The sequence below is a fragment of the Buceros rhinoceros genome, unplaced genomic scaffold, assembly GCF_000710305.1.
Source record: "Buceros rhinoceros silvestris isolate BGI_N320 unplaced genomic scaffold, ASM71030v1 scaffold14300, whole genome shotgun sequence".
In the NCBI taxonomy this organism is placed as follows: domain Eukaryota; kingdom Metazoa; phylum Chordata; class Aves; order Bucerotiformes; family Bucerotidae; genus Buceros; species Buceros rhinoceros.
Genome location: NW_010390267.1, coordinates 5493 through 27830, shown reverse-complemented (window position 1 = coordinate 27830; position 22338 = coordinate 5493). Strand labels below are relative to the sequence as shown.

At 40.5% G+C, this 22338-nt stretch overlaps 2 protein-coding genes across 2 annotated transcripts in view; one reads left to right on the top strand and one right to left on the bottom strand.

Moving 5' to 3' along the window:
- Nucleotides 1-3826: 3826 nt before the first annotated feature.
- LOC104494380 (insulin-like growth factor 2 mRNA-binding protein 3) lies at nucleotides 3827-15090 on the top strand (the record flags this gene model as incomplete). The annotated part of the gene is made up of 5 exons (XM_010137201.1): nucleotides 3827-3946; nucleotides 8438-8512; nucleotides 12113-12244; nucleotides 13552-13665; nucleotides 14610-15090. Coding segments are annotated over 5 exons (543 nt in total), but the record flags the coding sequence as incomplete, so codon positions are not given.
- Nucleotides 15091-20949: 5859 nt separating this feature from the next.
- MALSU1 (mitochondrial assembly of ribosomal large subunit 1) overlaps nucleotides 20950-22338 on the bottom strand; it is a 6075-nt gene continuing 4686 nt past the window's right edge. The window contains exons 4-5 of the mRNA XM_010137190.1: nucleotides 22303-22338; nucleotides 20950-21125 (exon numbers count right to left, since the gene is read on the bottom strand). Coding sequence (XP_010135492.1) covers nucleotides 20950-21125; nucleotides 22303-22338 — 212 coding nt within the window. The remainder of the gene's footprint in view (nucleotides 21126-22302) is intronic.

The window sequence follows — 22338 nt, the reverse complement described above, 5'->3', positions numbered from 1 at the left end:
TCACTGTATATGTTTGGACCAGTTCAGCATTAGGGTAGGCTAGTCCTGCCCCCATCCCGTAAGTGTTAATGAACTTTACAACTTCAGTAACAAATGCACACTACTCTAATATTTAGATTGAAAAGCTTTTACTTTTATAACTATACTGATAAGGCCTGTGAAGTTATGAAGTAAAAAGTGAACTGCAGGATGCTCTCGAGTCATTACAGGTACTCTCCAAGTTATATATACGCATGTATTTTAGTTTTAAAATTTTAAGTATATGTTTAAGCAAACTTGGCCTTGTTAAGGGAGTGAACGTTAAAGCTCAGATTCCACACAGGGGGAAATTAGTTCCCTAAATTTAGTGCTTCTAACATATGTTTAAGATCTAGGAATCTATTTCTGACTTCATGCTAGAAGTTCCTGGAAAGCTCTATGACTTGTGTGGCGTGGCATGGGGAAGATTAAATTATAGCTGATCTGCTTCCATCCTAAGATCCCCAGAAGCATCTGTAAGATTGATGGGTGGTGTAGTCATTGCATTACATTTTTATGTGTTTCTTTTGGAGAACAGTGTTCTAGTAAATACAAAAGGATTTTTGAATTATTGTGGGTAAGGAGGTGGACAGGTAATAAATTGAACTCGATGTTATGATACTCGCTTAAAAGCTTTAGCTAGACTTGATGTCTGCCAGAAGCAAAAAGAAAGAGCTGTTGTTTTTGATGCTCGTGCTTTAAAACAAATCAAACAGCAGGGGTTTTTGAGTGGTTAAAAATCAGTGTGGCTAAGGAAATGGACATAAACTCTCTAAATCCTTCATGATGTTATACTGGAGATGAATTTGGTCATACACACGTGCCAATGTGCTTTTGCAGACAGGAATTTGAAAAATGCTAATGTATAAACAGTTCAGTATTGACAGACTATCCGCTGTTTCTAAATAAACATATATCACTACTACAACAGAATGAAAGTTTAATGTTAAAGGACCTCACTCACACAAAACCAATAAATAAGTCCTTCAGGAAAAAAGAAGTTGAAAAGTATCAACAAGTCAAAATTATGAGGACAGATAGGGCGAGAGCACTACAGTGAGCTGACTGTGCAGCTGGAAAGACGCGTGTTACGTGTTCTGCCTCTCATTGGCTTTGCTGACTGTGTTTCATGTTTAAGGGTGAGGCAGCAGAAAGGAATTTCAGTAGTGAATTAAATCTAGCCAAGAAAGTGTCTCAAAAATCAAGCTTTGGGATAAAGAGGGGAAAACCATTCTGCGGGCAGATGGGCAACAGAAGGAAGGCAGGAAATATCCACCAAAAAAAGTAATGAAGTTTGATTTGTTTCTATGGTAAGGAAATGCGTCTGGAGGTCCGTTTAGGCAGAAGCTGTGTAAATTCTCGAAACCCAAGTTAAGTTACGTGTTTGTAACGAGCAGTGTTGTATGAATTAGCCGGAAAGTTTGTGTGCATTAATTCAAAGTTTAGGTGGAAGACGGTAGCTGGAGGTGTGTGTGGGAGGGAAAACTTTGGCAGTGGACTTTTGCGGGGGCTGAAGCGTGTGTGGACCATTGAAGGTGTAGGGGTCAGGGCGATGAGTGAGCAAGGGGTGGCTAAGCTGTCTGCACCTGGTGTGGAAAGAGAGGTTGCCTTTACACCCAGGGCACTTAGTATGGGTCCTTGCAACAAAACCAGAAAAAAACCCAAATGTCCTATGAACTTGTATCCATTTAGAAACAGTTTTCCAAAGTCAACCAAGTACCTACAGCAGCATTTCCAAATATCTGGAAGTCTTGCAGGGTTCACAATTAACATGTAAAAGGACTGAACTATGAGTATGCTTGCAGGATGTTTGTAATAACAGGGGGCGAAAATGAGTAATCTTCTGAAAAGTGGTTTAACATACGTAGTGAAGTGAGTGGTATCTTTCATTACAAATGTGTGGTTTCAGGGCGTAGTTTTGAGATAATTTTAAACTGATCCTGTAGGCAGATTGAAAGCGGTGTTCTCACTTTTTCCCCATGCCCTGTTGCTCTCTCCCTTGTTCCAGGGCTGATGCCCGTGTGGCTTTCTGGTTATTTGGGTCAGGGTCTTAAAAATGAGCTGGATCTTCAGTCCTTCTGGCCACAAAGCACTCAGAGTGGTGGGGAGGCTGGGTGTGGAGGGCTGTAACCTGTCTCCAGGGAAAACCACGGGCTTAAACCAGCATAAACTGACTGAATCCTGATGCCTTCCTCGTACGTGTGAAAACACAGGGTAAATTGTGCAACTGTTGTGATCACCTAAAGCAACTGGCAGACTGCGTTTCTATTCTCAATATCCTATTTTTGGGCTTCTTCACCTGGTGCAATGGAGCTGTGCCTGGAATTTGTTTCCCCTGAGGTTACAGTTGATTTGTGTTTACCAAAAATAAAGTGGTAAAACTTGGAAACAAGCATTTTGTTCTGATTTGTTTACGGTTAATGCACTGGGACTTTGCTTCTCCTTGAAAGAAGTTACTGAAAATTAGAAGTAAGTGGAGATAGCTTTTTTTTTTTTAGGATTGCAGCTGCTTTTTGCTTTGTGTTGCATATAGCATGTGTTTTTTCTGAAAATATCTCAGAAAAAGCTGCTTCGATGAGCTTCCGTGTGCGGGTCTGTATCCCCACCAAAACATACAAGTGAGCAAAGCGGAATGAGCGCAGTTGGTCCCATGTGCTCTGCTTGCTGGTTCTTGGGCTGGTCTGCGTGGTGGGCACTGAGAGGATGAGGGCCCCTGCGTTGTCTTCAAATACATTTGTGGGAAACGGGCTCGTTTGCTTTGTCTTGTTGAGGATGAGCAAAACAAATTTTGAATACACGTAAGAAGGCTACATAGAGGAAGAAATGCTTTCAAAGGGGCGGGTCTTAAATGCCTCTTAGTTCAAAGAATGGCTTGTGTGAAATGCTTCTGAGAGGTAACCCTGGCTAAGTGGATGGTTTAATGGTATGGTGGCATAGTGGGTGTTCGGTGGTGCTCCATTGGTCTCAGACAAGCTCTTCTGAAGCTGGTAAAATAGTTAGAGATTATTGTGGCATGCATAACCCTGTGGTTCGATCATCATTGTGCATCACTGTGCAGCACGTAGAGAGGATCTCCAGTGCTATGTTGTGCTTTCCGGCTGGGGCATCCACTTGAGAGCAAAAGGAAGCTGCAGTTGTGCCTTATCCAGTGCCTTATCGAGTGCGTGAGGGCGATGTTAGGGTCCTCTTACTTTTAAGAGCACCTACTCTGGCATTTAATTTTTTGCTGGTCTACTTGAGGCCCACTGCCAAGGCTCCAACCGTTGCGTAATGTTACACTGGAGGGATTGCTGGCGGTTCTCAAGCTGGCTATTGTTCCAAATCCCTCCCACACAAAGGAAATTGTAGCATATATGTAACTCTGAGGCTATTTGTGCTGCTCTCGGCACAATCTAAAATTAAAAAAATAACTAGTGAAACTAGGAAGAGTTTGCGTGCTCAGGCTGTAGCCCATCTGCTTGTAGCCCTCATCTGCAGTCTTGCATGTGGAAGAGAATCCAGACAGTGACAGGTAAGAATGAAAGCCTTACAAAGACACAACATGTCAATTATTTTTTTTAAACTCTAAGGATTAAAATTGCAAGTATTTTATACAAGATGAAAGAATCCTCTTTTGGCTCAAACTGTTCTTTCACATTTTAGGAATTTCACGATTCCCAGAAAAAGTCAGAATCTTAATGTCTCTGTAATGTCTGAATATTAAGATTTACCCCTCATTTCCATGCATGCCTGTTCTGTACCCGTTTTCCTGTCAGTCTGATTTGTAATGTTCAAAAACACTCACTGCATATTTCCTTCTTCCCCACAGCAACAGCCTGAGTCTGAGACTGTTCATCTGTTCATCCCAGCTTTGGCAGTTGGAGCTATTATTGGCAAGCAGGGACAGCACATCAAACAACTTTCTCGTTTTGCAGGCGCATCTATTAAGGTATTATTACACTGACTAACTTTCTGTCTATTCTACATGACACTTTCAGCAAGTTTGCACAAGCCGTGTTTTGTGAATGTCCTCCCCCACTCCGTGCTTAGAATGTGATGTGATAAATGGTTCATTTGTTTATAAATCATCTTTTAATCTTCCTTGAGACAAGATAATTAGAAGCATGTTTTCAAACGTCTTCTGAGGTGTGAAATATAAGCTGCAAAGAAAACTACTTTGGTGGTCTTGATTTCTTAGAAACAGTCAAAAGTCTTAATGATGTTGTGCTTAAAGGCTTTCTTCTTGGTTTTGGTAAAGTGAAAATGGGTGAGGTAAATTCCCCTTGTAAAAACAGGAGCGCAGATGAAGTCTCCTGCTACTGTGGTTGCTCTTGCTCTGTTCCAGATGGATTGGTGTGGGCTGTTAAGCTCAGATGGCTCCACGCTGAAGAGTTCATGTTTTAAAAACACCCGCGTACTCCAGGCTCCTGGGGCTGGTCAGTTCTTTAACATCGTGTTTACCTTAGCACCCTGCTTTAACATCCAGATGTTTGTGTCTGTTGATCACCTCAGTGTAGCTAAGAAGAAGGTGGTTTCCAGAGGCTGACCTAATGGAAGCTTAAGTTTAGTCAGTCTTTGTTAATTGGTTGAAATCCTCCTTGGTATGACCAAGGTCTGAGAACAGAATACCCACTGGAGATGGTTATTGTCAACATCGTTATCTGTATTGATGCCGCAATCAAAAACATCCAGTGTTTGGAACGATACAAACACAAAAGGGTAAACCTTACTGTGAGTATCCAAAATAAATACCAACCAATGTTGTAATTTATTCTGAAAATACCAAGAGCTCTGAGATTGAATGATGTCAGTTTTTCCTTCATAGAACTGAACACCAGCCCTGCCTTCAGCCTTTCCTAATAATTTCTGAAAACCCTCAGTTTTTATTGACACGGGCCAGATGGCACAAAAGGATTTGTGTTTAGATGTCTTCTTGTCATTCCTTTATTTTCTTTTAATCCAGGCAAGTGTATGATGCTTTCCATGATCATCACTATATGCCTCATTTATTTGGAATATCTAGGCAGGCATGTTTATACTTGCCTCCTTGGTATGTGGGGATTAGTATCTGCTGCAGTTGTAGGAAGGCCTTGGGTTTCTGCTACTAATGCCATTGTTACCACAAGTACCTTCTCTAGATGCTTAAGCTTTTTTTCTTTTAAATAGCAAGTTCTGCTATTCTATGCTGTAAAGGTAAAGTTTTGGCCTAAATTTAAAAAAATAAATAAATTAGTATGTAGCTTTGTTACTTGATGTAAGATTGACATTTTCCTGCACAGACGAAGCAAACGTTTTCTTCTGAGTTTTCCTTTTGCTCAAGAGACATGGCTTGTTTAGTGAGTGCTATGGCAGGGATCTACCAAAAGTCAGGGTCAGAGAGGCAGGAGCCAGCTGTGCTGAGCTGAGCTTGGTGAGGCCAGTGAGGCTGGCCTTGCCTTGGAAGGTGTTCATCTAAATGTGCAGAGCAAAATAATTGGGGAACCCTGATGAATTGAATGTGTGATTTGCTGAATGCTGATGTCTTTGCTGGCCAGTCAATTAACTGGCCTGCTGCCCAATTCCATCCTTTACTGAGCAGTATGTTGAATAGTTGTCTTACTACCCGGATGGTTTATGTTAGTAGAGTACTAATAATCATATTTTAAGGGGAAAAAATGGAATAGAAGAAAATGAGAGGTGTTAATTTTTCTTTATCAAATCTGTCTTGTATGGAGGTGTGATGTATCACATGTATTTCCTCTTTCTCTCCCCATTCTCATAGTTTGTACTGAAGATTATGTGGTATATGGAAGGTGCTGCTAGGTGGAGAGAGAAGTGTGAAATAACTTGGATCTCCAAGAATCCGTCCAAACTAGTTCTTTAGTTGGTCCTTGGAAGGCAGTTCAGTGGAAAGGGAGTTTCCCGTGTTTCTCACGCATCTGGCTAACAGTGGCCTCAGGCTTCCTCTGCTGGCTGGCACTCCTCTACCCAATGCATTTAATGTATCTGTATTAACTGAAATTGACTTAAGTTTGCTAAAGCTCTGGTCTTTTGTTCCTTCAGTAGCAATAAAGCAAAACAGCTTTTGTGGAAATAGGATTAAATCTCGACAGAACTATGCAGACACAGGGTATGCTTGCTAAATTGGGTAGTTGCATGTACGTGTATCAAAATAAAAATGCAACTTTATCTGTAATCTGGCAGAACAATATGGAGCAGCACACTTGCTTCTGTGTGAAAGAGCAAATACGACAGTGACTTATTCAAAACTTCTGAATTTTCCTTGTGTTAACCACCCGCCCTTTATCATCTGTGCTTTTAGCTAAGAGTTGGAGGGAGTGCTGCTTGAGTAACCTCTAACTTGCTAAACTGGAGCGATCATACTTTTAAAGTCGTTGTGCGTGACACTTGGAACTTGTGTGGAGTTGTGCTGTAGATTGTTACAGATGAGAACATTTTACATCCCCATGCATCTTTGTGCTCATGCTGAGCTTTGTGGATCTGATGAAACTTGTTAGCCATGAAGTAAGACTAAATAAACTGTGGATACACAGGGGTTCTGTACCTGGCTGCGGTGTCCAGTCTGTCACTTCAGAGGTGTATGTGGCTGCTGATGAGCTCAGGTTGTGTCCCTGTGCTGGGGGTCACTGCTTGGTAACATAGGCTCGGTGTGGGGCTCCAGCAGACCGCATTATTCAGCAAAGGAGCCAGGCAGAGATTTCTGGGCTGTCTGCTGCCCACCCTGTACTACAGTGCTGGGACCTGTTGGGGACCACTGGCATCTCCTTGGTTATAAATTATTCCCACAGTAGCCCTTTCTGTCTCTGGAGGAGCTGGGAAGAGCATTATAGGTTTCGGGTGTATGAAGTTGTCAGCTTGTGACTTGGCATATGGAAGACTAGTTGTTTTCCAGTTAAGAATATAAAAATATTTCTCTTAGAAGTTAAAAATTCAGCACTTGGATGCTGTTTCTATGTATATAACTTCTCCTTCCAAGAGCAGACACACAAAATTAACACTGTAGTCTCTTAGGTTGCCCCTCCAGACACCTAAATGTTAGCTGGTAAATGTTTCTTTTGCAGCCCTCAGCCATGTTTTACTGTAGCTGCTGAGAACAGGACATTCCAAGACAAAAACAAAGCAAGAAATGTCTTGAATATTTAAACATGTGTAGGATGTAGTGAAGGCTTGATGGAAAATATTTTTCCTTAAAGTGCAATAAAGGTGCTGGTGTTCCCTAAGAAACCGTGAGGTGACTGAGAGGTAAACTACAATGCCCATTTTACATGAACAGTAATTATCCGGCTGAGGTCTGTTCAGTCAGCTGCCTCCAAATGTGCCTTGAAATTCTGCACCTCTGAAATACTTGTGTTCCAAAGAATGAATGGATTTAGTCTGTGCTTGCCCTTACAACGTCATGTCATATAAATGTACTGCTGTAAAATCAATGTGTATTTTTAGATATAGCCAATTGGAATGCAGAAATCATATGAAAAATAAATATGCAAACCAGATAACTAGTATGTAATGTCTTTTCCGTCTTAGGGTACCATATGAATAATTATATAAACTTTCGTTAGCAAAATTCTTTAGTGAAAATGATGCATGGTGACTGGTAATTTGTCTGAAATAAACTACAGCTGTTAAATATGAATAACATCCCTGTGCCAACAGCTAAGATGAAATCCCGTAGTGTTTAATATATTGCCCATTCAACAGCGGCTATGTAATACTAGATGCAACAATGGAAATGTCAGTTGTGATAAACAAAAGATTCATCCAGAATGTCAGAGGCTAGTTTGAATTATTTAATGCCACTGGAGTCTGAGAACAACACGCACAGAGATCTTACTTTTGTGGTGACATGAACTGCTAAAGACCCTACAGGCATCTCTGTCTCAGCTCTGGTGGAGCTTAATTTTTATTTGGGTCACACAAATAAATGTCGGTAGATACAAACTGCTTGGAAACTGTGAACTTACTGTCCAGTATAGAGGAATGTTTTGGATCTGATTAGTTACAACAGTAAAGAGATCTTCTGTTCTCAGTGGGACGGATGCAAACTTTTGCTAATGAGTAAAACTTTTGAGGAAGAGTATTTAAGTTAGTGGGTGGGGATGAGAATCTTGGTCTATTAACCACACTTGTCTTTTTGAAGGCTACACGTCTTACATCATTCATAGCCACATGAAAATGGCTTGTGGGATTTTACCATATGTGGATGAGTATCTATGCCTTTAATTTTCAGAAGTAAATTTGCTTATGTTTTAACAATTTTTCCATATTTCATTATGGCTAATTAATGCACTTTATCCTTCAGTCATGATGAGTTTGTTCTCTTTAATGCTGTTGCTGTAACAAATAATTTTTCACTCTTGAACAGAACGTGACAGTGAAACAGGGAGGAGGTGGCTTTAAACTTCAAAAGACAGTTACCAAAATCTGTGTTTTTCTATTCCAGATTGCCCCTGCTGAAGGACCAGATGCCAAGCTGAGAATGGTTATCATCACGGGACCTCCAGAAGCTCAGTTCAAGGTACAACATGTAAAAACTTGCCAGAGTGTAGTAGCCTTTGGACTGTAAGGGACAATACTGAAAACAAAACACTTGGTTCCAAGCACCTTTTTATTCAGATTTATTCACATGATTTTTGCTTTCCTTTTGCTGAAAGGAAATATACTTGTATTTTGTGAATATGAGTAAATACAGTGCTATCAGAGGCCATGTTCTGGTCACCTGAAAGCTGGTGGGAGTTTCATGTAAGTTAGGACCAAGTCCAGCATGAAAATATGGCCATAATACATTCCTAATTTTCCCTTTTATCTACGAGCACAATAGTTCAGTCTTTCTAGCCTGTCTCAATACATGCTGCAGTTTAGTGTGTTTAATTGAAATAACAAGGCTGTCAAGATGAGAGACTGAGTCTTCCCAGGTTACTGCAAGCCAAATGGAAAATGCTTTTTGGGTAGCTCAGCAGATAAATTCAAGATTCCTTTCTAGTTGTATTTCCACTGCAGCTACAAGGAGATATGCACCCGATTATCTCATTTGTGTTTGAACTCAGTTCTGGAGTGGCCTCTTGCCTGAAGTGCCAAAGAATAAATTTAGTTACCCCAAAAGGAGCTGACCGCATTAGGAGCAATGCAGACAGCTCAGTGCAGCAGCCTGACCTCATCACAGATGAGGCCCAGAGCAGGTAGAAAGTCACTTGAGGGTTCGTGTCCTGGCATCATTCTCTTGCCTGGTCTTGTTTTTGTTTCTGTATTTTTGCTTCAGGGCATCTTGCAAGGACGTGGTGCATGAACTTCGGGCATATCTAGAATCAGTTTCATTAACGCTTTTAGGAGTTTTGGAGAAGCATCAGGGCAGGTATTTTGCAGTGGTAATAGCAAATCAGATGCATTTGGGATTATTGCTCAGTTACCATATACATTTGAGAAGCTATCGAAAGCAAAGCATAACTTAGAATCTCTGCCTTTCTCTGTGTGTGTGGGCTTGGCTGTGTGGCATGTTCCACATACGGGGTGCTCTTGTCATTTGGGATCAGCACAAGGTCAGATTCCGGCTATCCTTCCTTTCTATCAGGTACCAATGAACTTACCCTCAAGCACTAGCAGGCCGCAGTAGATTTGGGTGTCCCTTATCCTGACTTTTCATGTAGGCAAAGGCTTGACCTCAGCCTTCTTCCCCAAGATAGGCCCGAAGTCCCATAGAGTTCTTTTGCTAGCTCTTCTCCCAGTGGATCATGCAAGGGGGAAAGTCTCCCTTTGCTGTACCCTGTACATTGCTTAAAACCACAGCAGTCAGTCACTTCTCTACACTTGGGCTTCTGCTTGCAAAGAGGGGTCAATGCCGATGCTCCTGAGTGTGCTGGTGTTGTGAAGGAGAGTTGGGGTTTCCTTCAGCTCCAGTCCTTGTAGTCTTCTACTACTCTGAGCAGTGCCCTCTTGGCTGAGACGGGTAGAGGCAGAATTCAGTCCTTTTATCACCACCGTTAACCTGAAGCATGTCTTAGTCAGGGCCAAGCTCATTAATGCTGTCCTTCAGCTCTGTTTAAGAAGGGTCTTCTCTATCTTCAAGCATAGGCTATTGCTTGTTAGGTACCAAGAATGTAATCTGGGCACATAACAGCTTGAAGAGGGAATAGCTGCTGCCCAGATGAGTAACCAGCTCTTGGAGAGGCAGTGTCACCCCAGAGCCTATGAATTTGGCATCCTTTCCCTATTACATTGTGTTTTGCTGTCTGTGATTCATGTCTGTGGTAGCTTCAGCGGCTGCACCCCTTTCTTCCTCAGCTGCAGTAGCCTGAGGGTGTTGCGGTATGCACGGGCTATTTATTAGCAAGGCAACAGGAGGAGAGCATGCCACTGTTTACAGCCTCTGCTGCAGTGCTCCCTAGAGTTTAGGCATACCCGTGACACCAGTGTCCAGAGATGGTCGTATTCCTTGGATCTGGGGCATGTGCAAGCAAAGTGGCATCTAGTGCAGACAACATATTTCAGCCACTAATTTACTGTGAAGGACCATCCCAGTTAGGTTGTATCCTTTCCTTAAAGACTTTTTCAAGAGCTGAAAGATTTGGCATGTTGGAAATACATCTACAACCTTCTAAAAAGTCAACATCCCACCTTGTTTTTTAATTCAGTGCAATGCATGCTTTTCTCCTACAGCACCTCTCTCATTGAGCCCTGCAGGTTGTCAAGGTGTTATGCACACAAAAAGCATTGCTATTGAAATAAAAAGGGTGATGCTGACTATTGTCTGTCCCTAACAAATTTGGAAGTAATTTCAAAATCTCCAGCTGAAGATGATGGCTGGGAGTAATTCTATCTACTCTTGGCAAACCCTTTTGAATTGTTTTCCTGGGGAAGGAATCTTGGGTTCTAGGGCTGTTGATGGTGCCAGAATGCAGTAGCTGTACCAAGTTTTTGTATGGATGCTTTTGTGTACTTTGTCTCCCTGTGAAGCTTTTGTCCTCTGATGTGGTTGCACAACTCACCTAGGTCAAAGCTACATGCAACAGGTTTTTCCGTGCTCTTCAGGTGGAGTCTGACTTACCCAAAATATTGAGTACTTTCCAAGATCACAAAATGTCTTTCATCTTACCCATTCTAGAGCATGACCTTGAGAAGGCTTTTAGGACATGAGCTAGAAATAAGATAAAATAAACTGTCACTATTTAAAATAATTATCACATCATGCAATCGTTTTGGACTTTTCATATTCCATTGCAGTGGTGGCCTGCAAGATGGTTGCATTTAGCATGAGCACAGTTAGAGGGCTGGTGAGTGTCACTTAAAGAAGGTGAAAAGAATCTGGACTGGAAAGGCTTTGTGGACCTGGGTTTAAGGTCGTTACAGAGTATCTCTATTCATATCTCAAGAGAAATATTCTTTTGATGGCTCTTGGAGATGCTGAGAAGATGATCTGGTTACCATTCCTCAAGAATTCTGTGAGGAACAGCAGAGAATAAGGAAATAAACGTGTTTAAAAATCAGCAAGATTCATGAGCCTCATCTCGGTGGACATCCTTCTTGCTAACCTGGCCCTTGGCTGTGGTCTGGAAAAGGGAACTGTGTGCTAGTTGGAGTAATACTGTTCACTTTGTGATATTTAGATCTAGGAGGTTCAGGTTTTTGCTTCAGTAAGATGGAACAAGCTCAGATTTATTTATTTTTATACAATATGTTGTAATGGATTGTAAAAGTAAGCTGTTTGTCCTAATTGGAGTCTTTATCCCATGACTTGTTTGGGGCCTGGGGTAGTGGCTTTTTTTAGTTTAGCACCCTTAAAAGAATGAGTTTGAGCCAATTGCCTTCTGTGCTTCTGAGTGTAAGAAAATGTTTCAGCCAGATAGTTCTTTACCGTTCTACTTCTACAAAGACCAGTAGTTTTTTAAAAGCAACATTTCTGTCAAACTGCTCCGTGGTTCCCTGGTTTGTCATGCAATCTTTAAAGTTGGACAGTGGTGCTTCCTAGTTTGGTATAAAGGCTTCTTTTAGCAAAACAGTTATTGTATTTATTAGGGAAAACACTTTGTCAAGGTTGTGTACTGAGAATTCTGCCTTCTGTGGAATTTCTTGAAGTTAACTAGATTTCAGTAAGCCCATTCTCTAACTGAAAGGATTTTTGCAGGCTCAAGGGAGAATCTATGGAAAACTTAAAGAAGAAAATTTCTTTGGACCTAAAGAAGAAGTGAAACTTGAGGCTCATATAAAAGTGCCATCCTATGCTGCTGGTAGAGTTATTGGTAAAGGAGGCAAAACAGTAAGTAGCTGAAATAAAACTTTTACTGTTGTTCAGTTATGTTTCTTATCTCAGTGTATGTGTATGTACACAGCTTAAATATTTAGCTAACTAATAGCTAGTCCATTGAATTTATGCTAAAGTGGGTGTTATTTTCTTAGTGGCACCTGTTAAGATTTCCCTTCTACTGTGGAGTCAAGAGAAGCTGATCTCACACAATGATTTATTTCATTAAAAAGAAAAGTCTAACAAAATCAATACTCCCAGTCAGGTCTGCTGGGCTTTTATTAATAGAAACGTAGTTCTTCCATTGAGAGTTACTTGTTCCCACTCCAGACCTGCTTCTGTGAACCTTAGCTTATGCCAGATTTTGTGGAAAGATTTCACCGATCTCAAATAATCAAAATCAAATACAATGTGTCCAAAGGTGGCATTTCTGGCCAAAACTTAGGGAAAGCATCATTTCTAAAGAGGTGTTAGGAAATCAAGACACACACAAAAAAAATTGCTTCAACTTAATTGATGGTATTTCCCTTTTCAGATGTTGCATAAAAGAACATCACCGAGACTTCTAATCCTGAAAATGTGCAGAAGCTCAAGTGTTTACAAGTAGTTGCAAGTCAGGAGTTAGCCGATACTTGCAGAGAAATGGTTCAGCCTTGAGTCTCCATTCTTGAGTGCAATAGGGTCTTGAAATTAAGTGTCAGGAGGCAACGCGGCCTCTTTCATTACTTGCAGTGATAAGAGGTTGAAGGACAAACATCTTTGAGAAGTAGACCAAAACATTTTTGATGCATTTCCAAAATAGAATGAGTGTAAACAGAATAAAGACTCTAACCTTACCTCTAATTAACACTGTGGAAGCTGATATGCTACTAAAAATACTTTGGACACCTCTCATTGTTCTGTTCGGAGTTTCTCCATCATGTTGAGGTTTTTCCAGGGGAAAATGTATAAATACTTGGACGCTTTTTTCTTTCCCAACATTATATACCATGTGAGTTTTCTGACCTTAAACTTGTAAATTCAACTGTAAACACTGTGGAATCTATTTGCTTTTTAAAGCAACGTATCTAACACCTCCTGTGTGTTGTATTTAGTCTTTAAAACACTTCTACAAACATAGGGAACTCGGTGCTAATTTATGTTAGACACACAAGAGGCTCATGTTGCAGAGGGCATGCTGCTGCACAAAGATGCTTTCTGGTAGTGGGTTTCTTTTTTTAAAGATAACCTAGAGGATGATGTTTCTCAAAGAATTATCATTGTGGCTTGGTGGTTGTGGGATATTTGCTTAAGATTTTCTGACTTCTACTATCTATTTGTAGGTAAATGAGCTTCAAAACTTGACAAGTGCAGAAGTTGTAGTCCCGCGTGACCAGACGCCTGATGAAAATGATCAGGTGGTTGTGAAAATAACTGGTCACTTCTATGCATGCCAGGTACGAAGACTGGAATGAACGTCAGTGTGATTTTGATGTTTCCGCGGTCTGTCTTTTATATCCATGTGCAGAGCTGAGAGATGGAAGATTTTTACACAGGATATAGAAAGCACCGCTTGCCAGGATCCTAGCTGTTTATTGCTGCAATTAACTTCCCTCACGCCTGTGAGCGATTTATAACAATGTTGAACCGTTACAAATGTAAACCAATCTCCTTAAATTCTCCTGTCGATATATGTAGGCTCTGGCACTGCTAAAACTTTCAAAGTGAAAGAAAACGCAAGTTGTGCTTGGACTGAAATTCAGATGGGAGATACAAGCCATCTCCATAGCACGTGGCAAGAACTGCACCTACAAATGCAATTTGTCCACATCACCCACTCTGATTTAGTATCTTAAAGAAAAAGATCACAAAATTCCTTCTCTCACTTAAATCTTAGTTCAGACCAACTCCTTTCGATGCTTTGCTATAGGTGACTTGTACTTCAGAAAGGAGATGGGAGGGCTGGAAAGTCCGCTTAAGTCTGACCACCTGGATTCACTGGTGTATAAAAAAAAGTAATTGTCCACTCTCTATTAAAACAGTGGTTCTCATGAAACATTAGTTATCTCCAGAGGAGTAAAATGAAAATAGCCTCTAGCTTCAAAAACCTTAAAGTTGGTAGTCATCTTTCTCTGCTCATGCTTTCTATATTAAAGATGTGAAAACTGACCATGCAGGTAGTTGTAGTAGGTGGGTGGAAAAAAGAAAAATTAAAAATTAGAAGTTGTACATCATGAATAACCCAAGTGTATTTTTAACTAATGAGTAAGTACTTGTCAGTACTAGGAATTTAGTTATTGCAGATTTTCTTAATCCCTGAAGCATCTATAGTCAGCTGTAAACAGCAGTCACTGCAGTATGGCATCGTGATGGGTTGTTTCTTCTTCTTTATGTCCTTCAGCTTGCTCAGAGAAAAATTCAGGAAATACTGGCTCAGGTAAGAAGGCAGCAGCAACAGCAGAAAACATTGCAAAGTGGACAGCCTCAGCCAAGACGAAAATAAATGTTTAGGAAAAGGCCCATCAGAGACAGATGCCAGACCAAAGACAGACTGTGTGACAGAGAGACAGGTGGTGAGCACCTGTTGAAGTGATATGCAGAAGATCCATCAAGCCAATCACCTGTTCGAGGACCAGGCAACCGTTGAACGCTGTCTCTGAGAATGTATTCTTTAGGCTCTCTCAAACTTTTGAAACCCAGCTTTAAAATAAGGACCCCTTCACTTCCCTTTTGTTCTATTCTCACAATTTAACATAAACTCGTTAGTCTTTTTTATTGTTCTTATTATTCCCCAACAATTTTAGAACTTGGTTTAATGAAGCTTTCTCTTCTGAGTTCACTGGTTAAAAAAAAAAAATGAAAAAAGAAAAGAAAAAAAAAAAGGCATTGCTCTCATAGGTCCAGCTGTAAAAGAAGAAACACATTTGGAGGGTGGGATTGGGGGTGGGATAGGGTTAGGAAAAGGGTATTGACAAGAGTTTAAGTGTTAGTCCCAATGTTGAAACAAGTGGCATTTCTTTTAAAAACAATTTGGTTGCATTTTTACATAACACTGCCATGAATAACCTAAGGGAAGTGTTGAATGGTGTTGGCCAGGGCATAAAAAGATAAATATGCATTTTACTAAACTACCTCAGGCATTTAGTACCTCAATGAGAAATTGTTCCTTTTTTGCTTTTTTTTTTTTGGTATTTTGTATACTTTATAAAGCTAATAGTTCTTGAGCATTTTATTTTTTTAAAAAAAAAATTAAAATTTGATCAGCCACCAGCCAGGAGTACTACAAACTTACCGGGGGAAAAAATATAGTAGAGCACTTCTAGCTGCTGGCTGATGGGAGTAAGGTGGGTAAAAAAAAAAACACAGCCTCAGATGTTCTGAGGGCTTCAACACCATCATTTGTTTAAAAAAAAAATTCAGTGAATGTTCAAAAGATAATGAATGATGCCAACATTCTGATAGCAGCAATGCCGTTTAGTTTTCTTTTAAGATGGGATGAAAAAGTTTGTGACGGTACTTTTTTGGGAACAGGACAAGGAAGTGATGGCAAGAGGCTGGGGTTGGGGGAAAAATTTAGAAGGCTGCAAGAGGCTGAATTTTTTTTTTTGTGCTACTTGATTGAATGCATGAACCCTTTGTGCCTTTGACCATCACTACCTAATAATGCTACATTTAACCATTTGCAGACCATTTGGACTTTGCCATTTTGTTCAAAGAGCAAGCTTCATCTTCAGTTTGATAGAACACTTGATCTGCCAGAGCGTATCTGAGGCCACGAGGGTCTCTGCTGTCTGCAGATCACATCATACTGCTTTCAGTTACCACGATGGGGGAAGGTCAAACAGTGTTTGGTCTCATTGAAAGATAATGAAAGGCTAAGTTTACATATCCAGCCGCTGTTATGGGCCACACTAAGCCACTTTGAAGGTTTTAAAAACTATTACAAGGAAAAAAACAAACAACCACCTCTCTAGCCTGGCTTATAATAGATGCAGCAGGATTTATGCACATTCTGCAACCAACCATTAGAGAAGAAAAAAATGTCAAAAGGCAGGGATAACAGGAAAGTTACCAAATTTTTTAATTTCCGAATGTAATTTGAATGATGATTGTGGTAATAGTGACACATTCAAGTTTCTACAATAAACTTCAGTCTACCTCAGTTTAAGAGAAAAAAAAATGTGGCAACACATGGTGCATAAAGACTGCTGTGTGTGTGTGTGTGCGCGCCTGTATGTGTGTGGTCGACAGAGCCATGCTATTACCTCTGAACCTTTTTTTTTTGTGATGTTTTTTGTGCATGAGATGATCAGAATCACCATGCTGCACTGACTTGAGGGGCACAATGAGCAAAAACATTTGTTTCATCATTTTGTTATCTACCTCTTAGGTTCATGTTGAAATAGAGGCATTACTACATAGACTAGATAATTTTCCCAAAGATCATTGTTGTACAGATTAGATAATTTTGAAAATGGTCTGAAGTGGTTTTCCTGCATCTCTTCTTTACTAATTGGTTTAAAAACCACAAACTTATGTTGTAGTTTTAGCAAAGAAAAATTAGTTTCTTTTCCTTTTTTGACAGTGACCTTCATCTAGCCTTTAGGATAACTTTTTTTCTTACAATGAATTTAAAATTACTGAAGTATAAAAAGTCATAGCATTTTAATTTTTGTTGAGGCTTAAGTCAGTCTGATATTCCTTTCTTAACATTTGAGAAGGATTTGACTTCATTATTTTCCATAAAAATTACTTTACAAATAGGCGCTGCATTTACATCTACTGATTTAAATACTGTCATCTCTTAAATTTCTAGACTTAGGATGGTAAATCATGTTTTTCTTTTCAAATGAGACTTGGTAATTTGGAGTATTTGGGAATAGCTAGAAAGTAAATACTGTAAATGATTTCAATATCCACGAAGTATGGATCATTTTTCATCTGTAATGTGCCCCCCAATGCAGCTCCACTTGCCAGATGCCTCTGAATGGAATAAAGAGTTTAACTCCTATCATCAGATAAAGTTGTGTGGTGTGTTTTTAAATCACTAAGGCATAAGGACAGACTGTTCTTAAGTATTTGTGGTACTTCAATCGAGTTGGTCTTTTGTCCATAATACTTATAACTGGGTAAGGATGAACAGTTGCCCCACAGGTATTCCAGAACTGCTAGGGCATCCAGCAGCCAGGTTACAATGTTTGTACGTCCCAGTACAAGCAGTGACCTCTGCGGCTTGTAAATCTTCTTTCTCTCATGTGACAATGCTGTAGTACAACCTATAGTTTATGATCACTCAGGCTCATTTGCTGTGGAAGGGATGTGTTAACAGTCCCGACCCAGGGCAAGCATGAAAGATTGTTTAGTAAGTTTGAAGAGAGATCTGAATTGTAGTCAACTTTCTTTAGGTTGCTGGTTACCCAGTCTTTACTTTGGTGCCCTCAGCATGATGAAGCTGTGTAAGGAATGGGGCCCCAGAGGCTTCGATAGGCAGAATCAGTCATGCTTAGAAAGCAAATGTGACAGCACCCTCTGTCTCACTCCTACCACCACCATCCAAACACACACCACTTGCCAGTCAGGTGGCATTGCCTCCATTTAGATCCTTGTTAACATTACGTGGAATAGAAACGAGATTATGTGTTTTTCTGAAGGGAAGGGTTGGGGAATGAAGGAGAACAGCAGGTGTAATGTAGTTCTCTATCTTTTAAATGGGAGTGGAAAACCAAACTTGTCTTCCAAACCTCTGCACCCTCCCACTTGTCTTCCCATGTCATTTACCAGGACCAACCAGCAAAAAGAGGGAACTGCAGAAATGATGTCTGTAGGAGACGCTGCACAGGGTATTGCGTTTCACAGGCAACTCTAAGCTCATTTTTCCATGCCAATATTGAGCTACCTTCTCAGAACCAGCATCCCTGCCATTTGAACACATAAGAAGTCAGCTGTCCTCTGTACTGCTGGTGGATTTGTGACAGCTAAACCCCTGACTGTTTTAAGCATCTGCTTAATCATGATGCTTTTATTTGCTTCTAACCTTCCAAAGCTTTTTCTCCTAAGCTGCAATTTCGAAGGCATGCGCTCTTTGTATTAGTTTCTGTTAAATGAAGCATGTATGTGCTGTGCAGGACAGCATGGTCTCAACATGGGACTGGGGCATAGGATTTTTAAACAGACACAAAAAATGGTGGAGTAAGCACTCAAACTGGGCTGTAACAGAGATGTTAGATCAACTGACGGGCACAAGCACTGCTTGATAACAGTCATTCAGATGCAGGCTGGAAATTAGTGAAGTCATGACAAAAGTTTTTCATTTATAATTGCTTTACCTGTTCATCCCATCACCAAGGGATCCTGCACAGAGCCAACACTGTCCAGGACTGAATGATGAATCTATAGACTTGCTGGACAAGCTCTCAGCATTCTGATTTTACACAGAAATCACCTGATCCATAGACCTGAAACTGTTCCCAAATGTGTTCCTTCCAAAAGGGGTTTAATGTTGCATGGTACTGATCATCCAGACTCTTTAATTCCTAGGTCCCTGCTTTTATGAGGGTCAGTCCAAAGGCTCCCCAAGTTAGGCAGGTAACCTGAGATGTGCCACTAGTAATTGTTACTCGGCAGAGATTATGAGTGCTGCTGTTAAATGGGGGAGGGGGGCAGGGGGCAGTGAGGAAGTTATTTTCCTGAGCTGGTAGTTCTGATGATTATTTGTTTGCAACCAGTGGATATTCCATTTAACTCCTTTTCACAATACGCTTTGGTGGTTATACTTTTGTGTTTATTTTATTGGGTTTTCTCTCCTCAGTTCTTTTTTTTTTTTTTTTTTTTTTTTTTTTTTTTTTTTTTGTCTTATCTTACAGACTTTTACCCCTTTCCAGCTCTGTCTGTTCACATGAAGCTGTTCCTTTTCTCTTTCTGTTCTTTTCTGGGTGCTCCTTTTGTTACCGTGCACTTTCAGACAGAATACTGTATGCCGTTCTTGTTACTAAATGTGGGTTCATATAATAGCATAATGTTTGCCGAACCTGCCTCTGTTCATCTAGTATTACTTATCTTCAGCAGCAGCAGTAAAAGGCAAATGCTTTCAGGGAATGCTCCAAAGCTACTCCTACATACTCCTCCTAGGAGGAAATGCCTGATTTAGAACCCATTATTCTGTAAGACAGCTAAGGCCACCATTCCCCATGTGGATTACTTTTGATAAGTATCAAGAATTATTTTTAAAATCTTTCTTAGGACTTACCTCCAATAGTTTATTTTGTGGGCAAAGATGTTTTATCTGCACAGTTTAACTGTATTTAATCAATGCTCCTTGCTTAATCTGCACAACCATCTGCTGCCTTGTAACAAGGAACACGTGAACTCAAGGGCAGTTATTCCAGAAGGAACAGAGGCTACACATAGCATGAAAACACGGCTAATCTGAAATAAGGGAGAAGAGGTTTTTGTGTTGTGAGGGTTTTTTTAGTAAGCTGCCCCCCACAAACACCCTTCCCCCTGAACAAGACAACCACAGGCACAAAATGCCAAGGTCACTTTCTTTGGGTGTTTCAAACAGGAGCTGCTGTGCAGAGAAGAAACGCAGACAGGGCCTGAAGTAGTTTGTGGGGCTATGGGTGAAAAAGATTATTACCCTCAGGATCTGTACTGATACTGGCCCTGTTTCCTGATGCAGAGCAGAGCAAGCTTCTCCAAAAGGAAGAGCTCCTAATCCAGTGATGAAAGCAGTCCTGTAGCGGACAAAAGCATCTTGTTTTACACAGACAGGTTTTGTTCCATTCTTGAAGCTCTCCTACACTGGTTATTAGATCATGCAGCAGTCAGACTAAGACCACACTGCACAATGACTTCCAAAAGTGAACAGTCCCCTCACAGCACGTGATGCTCAGTGACTAAAGGTTTCCTTCAGAACTACTTTGACCCACTCCAAAGGAGCTGAAGGTTTACACTGCCATAGCACGTTGCCTCAGTGTCCTTTTCCATAAACTAAGGGAGCAGAGATCTAGGAGAGAAGCTAACTGCATGCTAAACACAAGCTGAATGTATTAACATGAAGACAAGAAATTAAAGCTCTCTGTTTTGTTTTTTTTTTAATTATTATTAAAAACAGATTGCCCTTGGCTGAAGAACTGACTTACTATTAACTCAAGACACATTTATTTGTCACAGCTGCTCTTGGCTTTTATGTGCTCAGTAACATCAGTCTGTTTTCTCTCCTCCTCCAACTCGGAGCGTGACTTGCTTCATCATGACCAGAAGCAAATGGCTTAATACAAGAAGCCTCATCTAAACTGTATTATTTTGCATAGTACTACCTCACAGCGCTCAAATCTTTTTTGCACTGCCACTCCAGGCAGGTCTTTCCAAGATACTACAAAGACCGTAGAGGCTGAGCATGACTTCCAGGGTGAGTAGGTGAAGCAGCTGTCTTTACCCCACTCTTCTCACTGCAAACTCTGCTGAGACAGTGACTCCTCCCAGAAGCGCCCTTATGATAGGATTCCGTCTTTGACATTTTATCACTGGACTTGATCTTAATGCTCTTTTCCAGCCTTAATGATTCTATGATCCTGATAGTTTTTGTAGCTTGTTCAGGACTTATTTTATCTCGCCTCATCTAATAAATACACTGTTTTGAATAGTCACCATAGCTGATCAGTAAAGTCAGTAATAAATACTGTATGTCTCCCTCGTATCTGTGAAGGCACACTCATTTCTCCTCCCACTCAGCAGCTGCATTAAGTTGTCTCAAGATGATCACTGCTGTTAGGAATTGGTCCAAGTATAAAATCTTCTGGCAGTGATGGTGGAGTCATCTGTGCCAACTGGTCATCATAGGAACCAAGAGTCCATAGCTTCTCTAATTCATAAGCCTCTCGCGTCTCTGGCAGCATCAAATGCAACACTATGTTACCTGTACAGGACAGAAATCCACAATAAATTAATGTGAACTATGAAGCACTATTACACTTCCAGCTTCACAAAGAGGTCAAGTCTTCCACCTCCTTTCTGGCTAGATATAACAGGTCAGCTGATGGAAGTCTCTTCGTAAGGTGCTGATTCCGATTCTTGAACCATGTTAGGAATTTGTCACTCCTTCAAAAGACTCCAAGACTACAGCCAGGAGAACAAGAGGAAAAAAATACTCGGGTTTATATTAAAGCACTATCTATCTCCAGACTCCACACCAAAGAAGTTACGACTTCTAGGGGACAGAGGTCAGTAAGTCAGAAGAAATTTTACTTGGGAGAGTCCCCTTCCTAAGGTAGATTTCAGCTTGCCTGTATTACCAACAACATTCAGCTACAACCAAGTAGTTTTCCTTAGGTGCATTGCTCACACTTCTTAGTGGTTTTTATAATGAAATAGGTCCAAACTTTGATGTAATGAAGTTTTTCTTACAGGTTTTTATTAATTCTGTGCAAATTGAGACCATTAATTCCAGTATACTTCTAATGCACTTTTTTCTAGTTATGCCCTTAAATTTCAATCAATTTTCAGCTGTAACTATGAAAATCATTGACAATAAAGTAACAGAGACTTAACATCATCAGCTGCGGCGCTCCTCACCCACCCATGCTCTCTTTTAAGCCCAATTACAGAGTTGGAGAGTAAGATTCTAGAGCTGGCAGTGAAGCAGAAATGCTTTCTGAATGCAAAGTCTTTTACATTTGTGTAGTCTTAGAATGTAACACAAAACTCAGTTTCTTAGGACTTCTGCTCTAGGGGGATCTGGACAGTGGCAAAGTTCACTACTGGAGCAACATATAAAGAGCCCCTACTCACCCAAACAGGCACTATATAAACCTGCGAAAATGTACTGAAGTAGCTTTTCTCTTTCAACTATTGTTATTTTCAATTTATTATGACCTTTTTTAGCCACTGAAGAGCAGTTACTGCTTTCTTCTCAGTGCCAATGATCTCTACTGAAAATTTATTTAGTATCTCAATGAGTTCAAGCAACAACAACTGAAATTCCAGAGCAGCAGAGTACTCTAAACGCTCCACAGCAACCAGGGTTCATGGTGAGACTCCTCCTTCAACAAAGAGCTCATGCAGAACTTCGTATTTGTAAATTCACAAATATTTACCAAAATCGATGCACAGCCAGTCATCTGTCTCTTTCC